Source organism: Mesocricetus auratus, unplaced genomic scaffold (genome assembly GCF_017639785.1).
Source record: "Mesocricetus auratus isolate SY011 unplaced genomic scaffold, BCM_Maur_2.0 contig_4202_pilon_obj, whole genome shotgun sequence".
NCBI classification, from domain to species: Eukaryota; Metazoa; Chordata; class Mammalia; order Rodentia; family Cricetidae; genus Mesocricetus; species Mesocricetus auratus.
The window spans coordinates 1-13,120 of record NW_024430808.1 but is presented as its reverse complement, the minus strand read 5'-3'; the positions used below and the strand labels follow the sequence as shown (position 1 = coordinate 13,120).

The following is a 13,120-nucleotide window of genomic DNA, read 5'->3' as shown; positions in this document are numbered from 1 at the left end:
TATCAATTCCCAGCTACGAGTGTTTAAGCAAAGGTTGAACCTTGTCAAGGGTAAAGAATATAGAAGAATTAATGATTGCATTTCTCCTCTGTTTTCATGAAAAATACTTTCTAGTATCATGAACTCTAATCAGTAGGAGTGAAGGCACCCACTCATCTATTTCATATTCAGTAAGAGTTGTATATGTTGTCTTCAGCAATATTGCCTTGCCATCAGGTTGTGGACAACAACCAATAGTCTTGCCAATAGCCTGAACTGTTTGGGGTTTGATAAGATGTAACCCATTCCTGGAAATGGAAGTTCCACACAGTGGTGAAAGGTATCTAGTTGGGGAATTGTCTCTTCCATTATTTGGTGACTCCACTCATATTTCTTTCATATGTGTATGTATTTTAAGAAAATCCTACCATAGAAGGTTTCCATACAAATCCTCAAACTGCCCTTAATATAGGTTGTCATTAGTTCCCTATATTCCATACCATGACACCACATGACAGAGAAGTAGTGGGGACCACTCTCCCAAGTTCACAACTTCAAGGCAGGCTCACCCACACCTCCACCACCAGAGTTGACTCTATGAGCTGCCTGGCAAGATGTATGGCTTGGCCTCCTGTTTGCTCAAGCCAGTGAGGGACAGGAGCAGCTCTCCCACTCTCTGATTTCAGGGCCTGCTCTTCCATTCACCTCGGGCATAGAGGGGCCAGGCATCTCTTCCTGCTCATACCACCATATGGCAGATGAGGGGTGGGGCCAGATATCTCATGTTCTCATTCTCTGGCTGGCACACCTATTCCTCTGTAAACAGAGTTAGCTCCACTGTGCTGACCAGAGAGGGTGCACGGGCCCCTTTTCCAAGAGTTGCAGCTGGTAAAGTGAATGCAGGCTCTCTTTATTGATAGAGGCTGTTTGTTTGGAAGGGAGGGCAACTGGCCCTACTCTCAACACCACACTGCAGATGAGGAAGACAGTACCAGCTATGTTTGTCTCATGCCCTCAGGGCTGGCTCACCTGAGCTCCTGTCTACAGAGTTAATTCTACTGATCTACCTAGGTGAAGTATAAGACCCTCTCTCCCCAGTGCCTTCGAAAATGAGGGGCAGGCCCAACTTTGTACAGTCCTATCTCTTTCTGCCATTCGTGGTATTAAGAAGCAGGGACATCAAAATAGACCATCACTTCATCAGAGCCAGGAACCCACACTGGTTCCCAGTAGCAACTCAGGCCCAGACATCACCATGGCCATAGGTGGCAATTAATTCACCCACCTCACCCCACTCTCCACCTCTTTCATCTGTTGAGGTATGCTCCTGTCCAAAGAGCATGAACCATTCTGTGTGGGTCTCTCTCCCATACCACACTATATATTGCTCACTATAATAGTATCCAATTGACTGGTGTCACAAGGTGCTAGGTGGGCGGGCCTGTGTTTTTCCCTTGGAGGCATTGCCCCAAGCCTGTGTGTGGGTATCCTACTCCCACTCAGTCTGACATGGATCTGGGAAGGACCATTCTCCCTCATCATAAAGAGGTCCTAAATGTGCCCAGCTGCCCGGTCCCACTCCTGGTTGGCACAGAGTTGTTTATGCAGTCCTCTCCTGGACATAGAGCTGGAAAGCCAGGGCTTCATTTGGTGAAGTCCCGCCCTCCACAGCAGAATAGTGTGGAGTGTAGCTGTTGCTAATTTTTTTATTCTTTACACCTAAGGAACTCTCTTCTCTTTGTATACGATATTTTATTTCCATGTTCTGAGCCATTAACATCCTGAAAATATAAGTTTACTCCCAGGAGTGGGGCCTGGATAAATAGTGTGTAGCATGTGGCCAATAGCATAGCACTACTTTGTTTTATCATCATATGTGCTTTTTAATAAAATATAAGTTTTAGAAGGAAGAAATGAAAGTGCCAAAATTTGAAGAACAGATATGCTCTGAGAGCATCGCTTGGCTTTGTTAACCTGAAGGACACTGGTCTTACCATGTTTTTTGAACTGATGTTAATTACGGTCAGTTGAAATGAGAAACTAAAGGTACTACCTACACAGAATTGTTTCAAATAATTTGAAGATGACAGAGATGAAACCAGAGACCATCTTGAACTAAAAATGGCTATGTTTAAAAAAAAGTCAAGATTTCACTCATCTCATGGCTAGACTAATATAAAGATAATGATATTTCATAAAAATGTTTGAACCTGTGCAGTCTCTTTACATGACACCCAAAAGTAGAATTCTGCTGCTCCCTACTCAATCTGTACCTCTGAGAGTCATGAAAGGGAAGATCTGTAGATATATGCCCATGTACAGGCAACTATCTGGAGCAAAGAATGAGATTGATGGGCATCTCTGTCCTCTGGATAAATCACAGGTTTATTGGCTATGACACTGCTAGGAAGGGGGTTGTGAATATGGGGTAATTACTGGTTTGTGGAAAACAAATGACAGGCAGACATTTGTGCTTCTTCTAAAGCATAGGTCTTGGATATAGATGCCTGGGAGTGCACAGAGGTCTTCAAACTTTGAAGTCATGCTGTGTGGAGAGCTTGCCTTCTTTGGTACTGTTAATTTAAGACTTTCTGTTTGCATCCACAGAAGATATAAGATGAAATAAGTTGAAAAGTAATACATCCTGGCTTTTTCCCAAGGTCTTGGCTAAACCAGTATATTTCTGTGTTCCTACAGTATAGGTCAGTACTGCCTCCCTGGTGGGATATCAGAGTAACAGGGCTCAGATTCCTAAATCTTTTCCTTAAAGACTGGTTAGGAAAATAAAGACGAAAAATCCCAAATTTGAATCAAATCTCTTCCATTTCCAGTGAACTCTTGTCATGAAATGACATAAGCACTATTCCACCCTCTATTGGGTTCTAAGTTCTGAGGGTTTGTGTCAGGGCTGCAGGTGCTGGCTGCACACTGTGCATCTGTAGCAAAGAAGTATGCTACAGTATCTTCAGGCTGGGCAGCAGTGATGAACAGGGAACTGCTCTGGCTGGAGTTGTATAGGGTCACTCTTAGTGGTCCACTGTTTCTCTTTCTCATTTGAGTGTATTAAGGTTAGCATGGCAGGACCTCTGCCCATGTCCTGTTTGTACGACTGTATGGCAGCTATGGATGTTTATAACTGTAGTTCACAGTGACGTTTTCACCCTCCTGGATGCTCAAGGCCCAAGGATTCTCTTCTCCTTGCAGGCTGTTCACCCCTATGAAAAAAACACAGTACAGAGAACAGGACTGAGTGGTTACGTTTTCAAACTGCATCTCCAGATTAATAAGAAGACTTCATCTCACATGTATGTGGACTATTAATTTTGCTGTACCTGTAACCCTCACCAGAAACCCAAACTCATTTGTCAGTTGTGGTCCTAGTGTCATCCTCGACAATCCCAAGAGTCTGTCCATTCCTCCCAATGAAGAACAGGTCACAGGAGATACATCTCTGGGCCTGACCACCAGTTGGTTGGTTTCTGAGCATCTGCCCAGAAAACTTTCAAAGAAAGTTCAAACTCCTCCCTCCCCACCTCCCTTTTCTTCTCTCCTCAAACATCTCACCTACACAGTCCTCCCCTGCATCTCTCTGATTTCAAACCCAGTGAATTTGAGGAAAGAGAACCCCGACATCTGGTTGGGGATGGTGTTATTTGCATCGATGAGGGTCTAGAGCATTTCTGAAGTCTCTTTCCATGGGTTTGTCATGATGCAACCAAGGGTTCCCAGAGCAATTCCAGGTGTTAGCACAACTACCCACTGTGTAACTGCAGGATGATAGGGTGGATCCCACCCCTCATTCTTTTCTTCTGTGATTATTTCCGTTATTGTGTTCTTCATCCTTTGTCCATATCAGGAGCTCATTATTTCACTGAGATAATGGTTTATTGCTAGGTGATGTGTCCATTATTTCCAGGGATCTCATTATTCTAGCACCCTCATCTGTGTGCAATATTCCTTTAAAAGTTCCTGAAATGCTGATGTGGATATCATACACAGTTCTTAGTACACTTGGGATAGATCTTTATGCCTTAAATTTGCAAGGATTATTTTCTAGATACAGTATTCTGGGTTGATAGATTTTTTTTCCTTACATGGTATGAAGCCTGTCATTACAGTCTTTTGGCCTTTATGTTTGTTGTCTTAACTCAGTCCTCTCGTGACAATCAGCTTATTTTTTTTACTATAAAATTGGAATTTTGACAATCAAGGCATGAAGAAAGCTCTAATCTATCCCTTCAGTTTACTATCTGTGTCTCTGGATTGACATGACCCTCAGCATCAGGGGAGCTACTGTTAAAATGGACCAGATACTCGGAATCCAAAGCAAGAACATGGGCAGAACTATGCATGGAATGGAAACATAATTGATGGAGACAGATAGCACATCCTCCTAATAAGAGAGCCATGGAATCAGTGTACCAATTCCTCAGGAAGACAGGTATCAATCTTAATAAGAGCCAGCTATACCACTCTTGGGTACATAGCAGAAGAATATTACATCTTAACTATAGAGACTCTTGCTCAACCATGGTCTTTGCTGCTGTATTCAAAAGAGTCAGAAACTGGAAGCAACACAGAATAGATAAAGCAAATGTGGCACATTTATACATTGAAGTATTATTCACCCTTTTAATAATTGACACCATGAGATTTTTAGGAATATGGATGGAACAAGAATAATATATACCTGATTGGTGTATCTTAGACTCAGAAAGTCGTAGATGGTATTATTCTCTTATTGTTTCAGCCAGTTCTCACACTCTGAACACTGCTACTTCTTTTAGCCATCACAGGTATCTAGTCTTGTAGTGTGGTTGAAGCTCAGCAGAGCAATGTAGTGAGAGCTATAACTAAAACAGGTTCTAACAAATGACTTTCTCAATATACATTTGATGATTCCTTTCTCCTGTTTGTAGGTCTGTTTTGTCAGTGTGTTCCAGATATAACATCCAATATCTTGAGATATTAAGAAAAAAGAAATTATTACACAATCTAAGGGAGATCTATTAATGTATGAAAATATTTCTCTGTACTGATACATGATAAAATCAGAACCATTGAGTGAACTTGGGGGAAGCTTCAGTGAGCACCAGGGTAAATATGCTAAGTCAGGGGACCTTTTCAGCACTCAATTTAATAAGTGATGAATGGAGATACTTCTGTTGGCACAAACCCGTTATCCCAGAACTTGGGATGGTGAAACAGGAAGATCATGAATTTTAGGCCAGCCAAGCCTCCAAAATAAAATCCTGTCTCAAAAATAAATTGATGAAAATAGAGTAAGGCAACAAACGAGACAGTTAACTGAACAAAAAGACAATGTACAAATGAGAGAAAATCTTGTGAGCTTTATATCTGACAGAAGATTGAACCATTAAACAACAAACCAACCAGAAATGAGCTATAGAACTATAGAGCTATAGAAGAGATACAAATGGCTAGTAAGTAAAACATTGAACATTCTTATTCCTCAGTGAAATGGAAGTTAAACTAATTTGATACTTCATCTCACCCATTAAAAATATCCATCATCAAGTAATGAAATCACAGCAAATGCTGGTGAAGATGTTGGGCCATAGGGAGACTTCATTCACCTTGTGTGAAGCACAAACTGATGAAACAACTGTGGAAATCAGTGTGAAACATTCTCATAAATGTAAAAGAGGAAGCGTTGTAGGGTCCAGCTTTGTAATTCCTGGATACATATCTAAGGCACTCTGTATCCTGCCTCAAAAACAATTGTTCAACCATGTTTATTGCCACTCTATTCACAATTTCTAGGAAATGAAGTCAGCCTAGATGTTCATTAATAAAAGAATGAATGATGAGATTTTGGTGGAGATTTTATATTATATATTTGTAACACTCGAATGATGCATGGTGAACAGTGCCGAGGGAAACTGTGAGGGGCTGCAGGCGAAAAGGCAGAGGACCTTTTAACCACAGGTGCATTTTGTTCACTGACTGTTTTTGGACAGGATTTTCTGCCTCCTATGTGAAACATTTTATTCAATTTATAAGACGTACTTAGGTCTTCTACCTATAATAGAGACGTCAGATCATAGCTATAGAACACACTCTTCAGTATACCCTCAGTATGGATATACCTTCTACCTTGCTTTCAATATGTACTACATATAATATATAGTATGTGTGAGGAAATTGTGTTTAAATTGGTCTATCCACAGAAAGGTCTAGGAAAGGGCTGCTGTGTTGCCATTTAATATATGCTTATTGGCATGTATTTACATGTTTTATTGATCATATTTTGCTCAACACAAACAACCTTCTTTGGATCATTGGTTTCTTTGTTACATCTGTGTATAAAAGTACACTCAAACTTATATAAGTTTGTCTATATCATTAGACTGCAGTCTGCCCAATTATTTCAGGTCCTCAGAATCCATGTCCAAAAGAAAAGATCTGCACGTGCCATTTAGAAAGTCAACAATATATAAACTTATATGAAGATTATTCATCAATAAAGAAAAATGAAATGATAGAATTTGCATAAAAATGAAGTTGCAAATTACTTTAGAGTGTTATCCCAGCCTCAGAGACAAACACACGCAAATCTTTAACTTGTGGATTTTATCTGTATATATCATGAACTACAAGTGTGTGTAGATGTCAGGAAGTTAGACAGCTGCCCACAATAGGGAAAGGCAGCATTAGAAGTGTGAGTGGAAAGGAACAAAACACATGACCTGGAAGTGGAAGGGGGATTCTGGGAGAAAAGTGGTTTCCTTAAGAATGGGAAATAAGGGGACGGCAGAGGGGATTAGCATGGGGAAGTGTCAACCAAAAGTAAATATGTATGAAATTGTTCTAGAGAAACCAGCTAGTTGATAAACATGTTTTTCAAAATTAGAAAACAAATACTCTTTTAATTGAAAGATTTTAAATGGCAAGGCAGTCAGAGTACTGTAGAGTTGACGGTGGTCTTTATGACATGGCATATGGAGATTCTCATAGTCATGTGCATTTAGTCCAGCTCACCCAGATTGGCACATAAAGTGTGTGTACATTGTTGTACAAACTTCAATGTGAGAGAAGAATGGAAAATATTCCATCTAAACCAATTGTGTGCCTTTCTCTTTAGGACTGGTCATTTTCCAAATGTCGATTACTTTCCTAATCAATCAAACCCTCTCTACACTTGCTCTTATTTCCCATTTAACATAGAAAAGAAACAGAGTTTCAACAGACTGGTGTGTGCTCTATCTAAGACCTTCCTGGGTCCCAGTGGGGTTAGGTGCAGCCTGCAGGTGCCTGGAGAACACTGTGTGCTCACTGCACACAGGTCGACAGCTGAGTCACTGGGCTGCGAGTCTCTGATGTACAGGGATATATGCAGGCTGGCTTTATTGAGGTGAATTGTAAATCTTCCTTCTTCCTTTTCACCATTGGAGATGATGGTCATCAGAGCCTTGGGGCTTTTCCCAGGATACTGTTTGTACCACCAGAAGTAATCAGTATTATGATTGCTGAAAGTGCTGGTGAGAGAGGCCATGGCACCCTCAGGGACACTGAAGGATACTGAGTTCTGCTGCACCTTCTGCTGACTGCTCATGCCTGTGCAGAAAGACAGAGGTCACACAAGCAGGACTGGATGCATATGGATGCTAACTTCCCAGAAGGGCTTTTCCATGGGTCTCCCACCTGAATTTGTTGCAGCATGAGAACATTGGTATTTCTCCCCTTCATCCTATAACATGTGAATGCAACACCCTCACTGAATGTATTTTCATGTTCCCATAGAAATTGTCAAACTCACCCCTCACTTGAAGCCAGAGCACCACTATCGAAACATTTAAGTGATGAATTATTGTTTTCACTGAAGATTCACAATTCAAGCATAGCAAAAGGACTGGAATTAGGGAGTTTAAATTCTTCTGGTGAAAACTGGATACAAGAGAAAAAGCCCAAACTATTTATCCAATTAGAAAGAAGGTCCTAGTTTTCACTGCCACATCCAAAGCCCTCCTACTTCTCTCACTAACCACCCCCAGACACAGATGCAAAAGACCATGGGAGAAACAGAATCTGGATATCTATGAAGATACTGCCATCATGTGGATTCACATTAGTTCCAAAGAAATATCTTAATCAAAGACTCTTCTTAGGTAAACTATTAAAACAAGCAATAGTATAGTCAGATAAAAGTTTAAGAATTCGTTCACATTTATGTATGAGTATGTTTATGCAAACATTTTTCAGAAAATGGCAACTTATTTTCAGCAAATAAAAGTTATTTCACTAGTCACTTTTCTGTAACAATCAAATAATGATTTATGTCATCTATTTTCTGTGTCAACTCATACAGCCCTCCACTGTTCCTTCATCATCAATATTAAGTTTTCTGTAATTAAAAAATCTTTTTAAAATAAAATAGCTTTAAATGTGTCTTAACAAACATGGCTCTAGCTCACAGCCTAGCTATGTTTTATTCATGTATCTGTGTATTTATTCATTCATTTCTTTTTGTACATGTTATGCTGTGTTTGTGTTGGTGTTTGTGTGCAGGGGTATGTGAACTCCTCAGTGTACTTGTTGATAGGTTAGAGGTCAACATCAGTTATTTTCTTTGATTACTCTTCACCTTGTTTTATTATATAAGGCACATTAAAAACATCCCTAATCCCCCAATTAGAAGACAACTGTCCTGAATGTCCCTGCTGCATAAAAAAAACGCTACTCTTCTTCCCTGCCCACCCTCTCTCATACACAGACACAAACACAGGCTCTGGGTCTCTCTGAACCTAGACCTTATCATTACAGCCTGGCTTATCAATGGACTACACGGACTGCAGTGGTTAGGTCCTCAATAGTACTAGGGCTACACAAGTGGGTGCAGTTCTGGATAGTATTGTGTTCTAGGTATCCATACACAGTTCTTCATGCTGGTGAGACAGGCACTTCACTGATTGAGCCATCTTTCCAGGCTCTTTTTTTGATTAAATAAATTTAATAAAAGCTATTAAATAAAGAACAAAACTACAAAAGATTAAATCAAATTACTACAAAAAGAACTAAACAAATCACAGCAATACAATGCCTTTTTGCCATTGTCCAGGATCCTTGACATTTAGTGACTTATTTCCCAAGTCCATTTTAGATATATTGCCTTTTATACACAGTTGAGTTACTATGCATATATTTGAAGTTGCCCAGTATTAGGGCCTATTTTGTTTAATATTTGAAATAGTTGAAGTTAAAATTAATTTAACTGAGTTATTAATTAACCAAATTACCAAAACAATTTTTAACACAATTAACTTTATTTATGTTGTTTCTTCTTTCTTTCTTTTTGTATTTTTTTATATTTTATTTTCCAGTTTAAATTTAGATAAGAAACGAGGTTGCTTCTCATGTCAGGTCCAGGTCCCTCTCCCATTCCCTCCCTTCCTCCTTTGCCCTCCCCCCAACCCCCCCCCGTTATCCCCTAATTCCCCCAAGGAGGATGAGGCTCTCCATGGGGGTGTTCATAGTCTGTCATTTCATATAAGGCAGGGCCTAGACCCTTCCCCAAGAGTTCAGAGTGAGAGTGCAACTCATTTTGTTCTATGGGAGTCCAAAGTCCGTGTGTATATTGGGATGGGTACTGATCAGCTGCCCAGGGCTCAGTAGATTCCCTAGGCCTCCTCACTGACACACAGATTCAGGGGGTCTTGATCAGTCCCATGCTGGATGCCCAGGCTGATGCCTGGGATTCAAGAGTTAACCTTTGTCTGGTCAGCTGTTTCTGGGGGTTAAACCAGCCCAGTCTTAATCCCTTTGATCATCAGTCCTCCCTCTCTGTTACTGGTTTTCTTGAGTTCAGCTCAGTACTTAACCAAGGGAGTCTGTCCAGGCTCTTTTTTTTACTTGTACTAACTATAAAAATACTGTGCTTATTGTAATATTTTAAGACACAATTCACTACCCATTTCCATCTTTTTCAATCATTTGTGGACAGCTGAGATAATTCCATATTTGGTTAATGTAAACAGTACCAAAACAGCATTATGTGCACATATCCTTATTGTGAACTGAGTTTGATTCCTTAAGATGCACAGCTAGGCGTGGTAAGGCTGGGTTATGTGGAATTTGTATTTTTAGTGGATTATCAGTAATGAAACTCTATACTGATTTATGTAATGGTTTCACAAATTTATATTCTGATCAACTACCTCCAAAAGTTCACTTCTCAACATGTCTACAAACATCACTGCCTTTGTTTTCTTTATGATAGCCAATCTTTTGGGGCTAAGATGGATCTTCAGCATAGATTTTATTTGATCAGCTCTTTCTTCAGCAAGGTGATAATAAAAGTGCTTGCAATTCTCCATACACCAGTAACAAACATCCATGGCAGGGAAGGCAGTGATCACCTAGGGAGCATTATATTCCATTACTGAGACAAACAGAGAAGACAACATCCTAGAAACACAAGATTGAGCTGTGGTAAAAGCAAAAGCATAAGCTTTATTCTCTGGAATGGGCCGGTACTCAAGGCTAATCAGCTAATTAGTCTTTGGTTATGGAGCTTTATTAGGCTTATGTGTCTTCTCTCCAATGTGAGTCCTGTTCAGGTACCCGACCCCTTGCCTTCCCACCAGTTCAACTCAAGGTGTCTTCTGGGAACAAGAAGTTGACATCTCATGAAGTTTACTTTTGCATTCCCTTCTGTCTATACTCCTCTAACTCTTTCTCAGCCACACCCCTCAGAGATCAGCCACAACTGTTGCCAAAATTGGGGCCTAGATTGCTCTAGAAACTAAAACTGTCCCTCCCATATCATGCACTGAAAGTTCTTTCTTTTGACAACACTTGTCAAAAATTTTGAAGCACTTAGGAAACTCCTGGCCCTAAAATACCTACTGAAGGAGAGGCGGGATTGTGGGGGAGTATGGGAGAATGGGCAGGAGAGTGAACTGGGTTTGACATGTGAAGCAAGCTATTTAAAATTAAAGTAATAAAAAAGTTTAAAAAAACAAATCCCCTTCGTAAAGAGAAATTCATTTTATAACTTCTGTAAATCTAGACATCCCTAAGTAACCTATCAGCCTTGTAGGGAGAACAGACTAGATTAGTGAGTGTCTCATAATCAACTCAGCTAAATTTCAAATGTCCAATTGCCAACTTTCCTTAAACTTAGACTTCTTCAGTTGCTTTCTCTTCCTCCATTTCCTCACAGAATTTGTTGGCATGCATTTTTTCTCATATTTCTGTGTATGGACTATTCTTGGGCAGTGCTTGCAAAATTAGTGTTCAAATCTGCATGGCTGAAGTACTGAAAACATTCTGAAAAAGAAAAGAGAAATCTCTAACTTTGCAAGAAGGAGGTGCTGAAAGGCAACCCCTGTGTCACAGGAGAGACTCCTGGAAAGGAAACCCCAGCTTTGGTCTGTTCAGGGAGAATGAATGAGCAAGGAGTGGAAGGCTGTGCCCTGTGACATCAGCAGTCCCATCTGGAAATTCTATTGTGTCCTGGAGATCACTTGGAATCCCATGATGTCACTTGGGTTGTAGCAACACTGGCTGCCCTTAGGACAGTTGTTCATTGCGTGTAAGGTCATATATAGAAATGTTTTCAAGACGCGAAGTATATTTGGGAGGAGGAATGGACAACATGGAGAGACCAGAGTGAGGAAGAAGGAAGCAGGACCTAGGTCTCACTGGAAAACATGGTTCTGGGGAAGACACCGTGAGTTCAAGGAAGGGACTGGGGGAACTCTGTGTGTGACAGCCTTGAGCCTTCCAGGGATAAGTCTCAGGAACTGGGAGCTTCTGGGAAGCAACAGACATATCCTGCTTCTCTGGTTTCCTAAAGGATTCACCCACATCAAGGATTCATGAAAATTGTTTAGACAGAGTCAGGATTTGACAAGACTCTGGTGTTTGTGCTGGGGATCCTCTGTTTTCATGGTGAGGGGAGAATGAGGCACAGGGGAGTCAATGAGATTTCAATACCTTCACTGTACTTTGCCTCCACTGGAGCCTGATAGGTTGCCTGACAATGATTAAAGGGAAAGAAATGAGCCTTGGCAAAGTGTGAGTTTGTTATGCTTTACATCACTGCCACTAGCAGGGCTCAGCTACAAAGTGCAGCTGTCTTACAGTGACCCCTAAGGTTTCCATTTTTCAAGGTATGGTGGCACAAAGGTCTCCAGTTAAACTGAGAACTATTAGAGACCATGAACAAGAGACTGCCCCTTAGTTCAAGCTCTGGGTATCCTGGGCTATTAGTAAGGATGGGTTCTGAGTCAGGGGACTATGTTCTGCCACTGTGTAGCTTCTCCATTAACATGAGAGTCTGAAGCATCAAGTAATTTATATGGTCATGTCTTATTCTACATGAGTGAATGTGACCGTAACAATTAGCTCTAGGCTTCTTAAAGCACATGACTGAAGGCTCTAAACCCAAGGTACATTCTCTGCGGCTGTGAATAAGATTTAGGAGTCTGTACCCTGGGTCACCTGGTGCAGGGATACAGAAGAAAGCAGGTAACTGTTGAGACATCCCCTCCCTATAGAAATAACTTGCATCCACAGAGGTTAAGACACAATTCTAGTCTTTCAGAACCTGCTAGGGTACAGTGTCATCTATCAGTCACTTCCTGAGCATCCTTCATTGTGTCAGATAGGCCTGAGTTGAGGTAGTGTGTAGGGAAGGTGCTGTCATTTGACTTCTAGAATTGGGTATTACTGAGATACCTAACCTTGTCTAACATGGATGTCAGTGTGATGTAATATAGGAATGGATTTATTTTACCCAACATTACTCATTTGCTTTGTGGTTCATCAAGCAAATGTTGCAAGCCCTATTCTGACCTCTGGAGAGTTTTCTATCCAGGCAGAGCATGGTGCTAACCCTTCATTTCAGCACTGCCAGGAAATTCAAAAGTGTAAAGTTGGGCTTTGCAAAAGGTCTAGCACAAAGGACTCTCCTTTTGTGTGTTTATCCTAACCTTCTCATGCTCCAGTGAATATTGTAATTTAAGCTGGCTGTGTCCCAATTCCTGAGGACATGGACATTGTACCAGGTGATTTCTGATCAAGGAATTTGTCTTTTGTGAAGCACTAGAATCTCTAGGTAAAGAACTATGGCAGTGATACACTCTATATGATCCATGACTACGACAAATTCAATTTT

General features: G+C 40.7%; 1 gene segment (V, D, J or C); it reads right to left on the bottom strand.

Moving 5' to 3' along the window:
* Positions 1-3,099: 3,099 nt before the first annotated feature.
* Positions 3,100-7,819, bottom strand: LOC121138104 (the record flags this gene model as incomplete). The annotated part of the segment is given in 4 exon segments: positions 3,100-3,194; positions 6,010-6,022; positions 7,277-7,557; positions 7,760-7,819. Coding segments are annotated over 4 exon segments (449 nt in total), but the record flags the coding sequence as incomplete, so codon positions are not given.
* Positions 7,820-13,120: the final 5,301 nt, after the last annotated feature.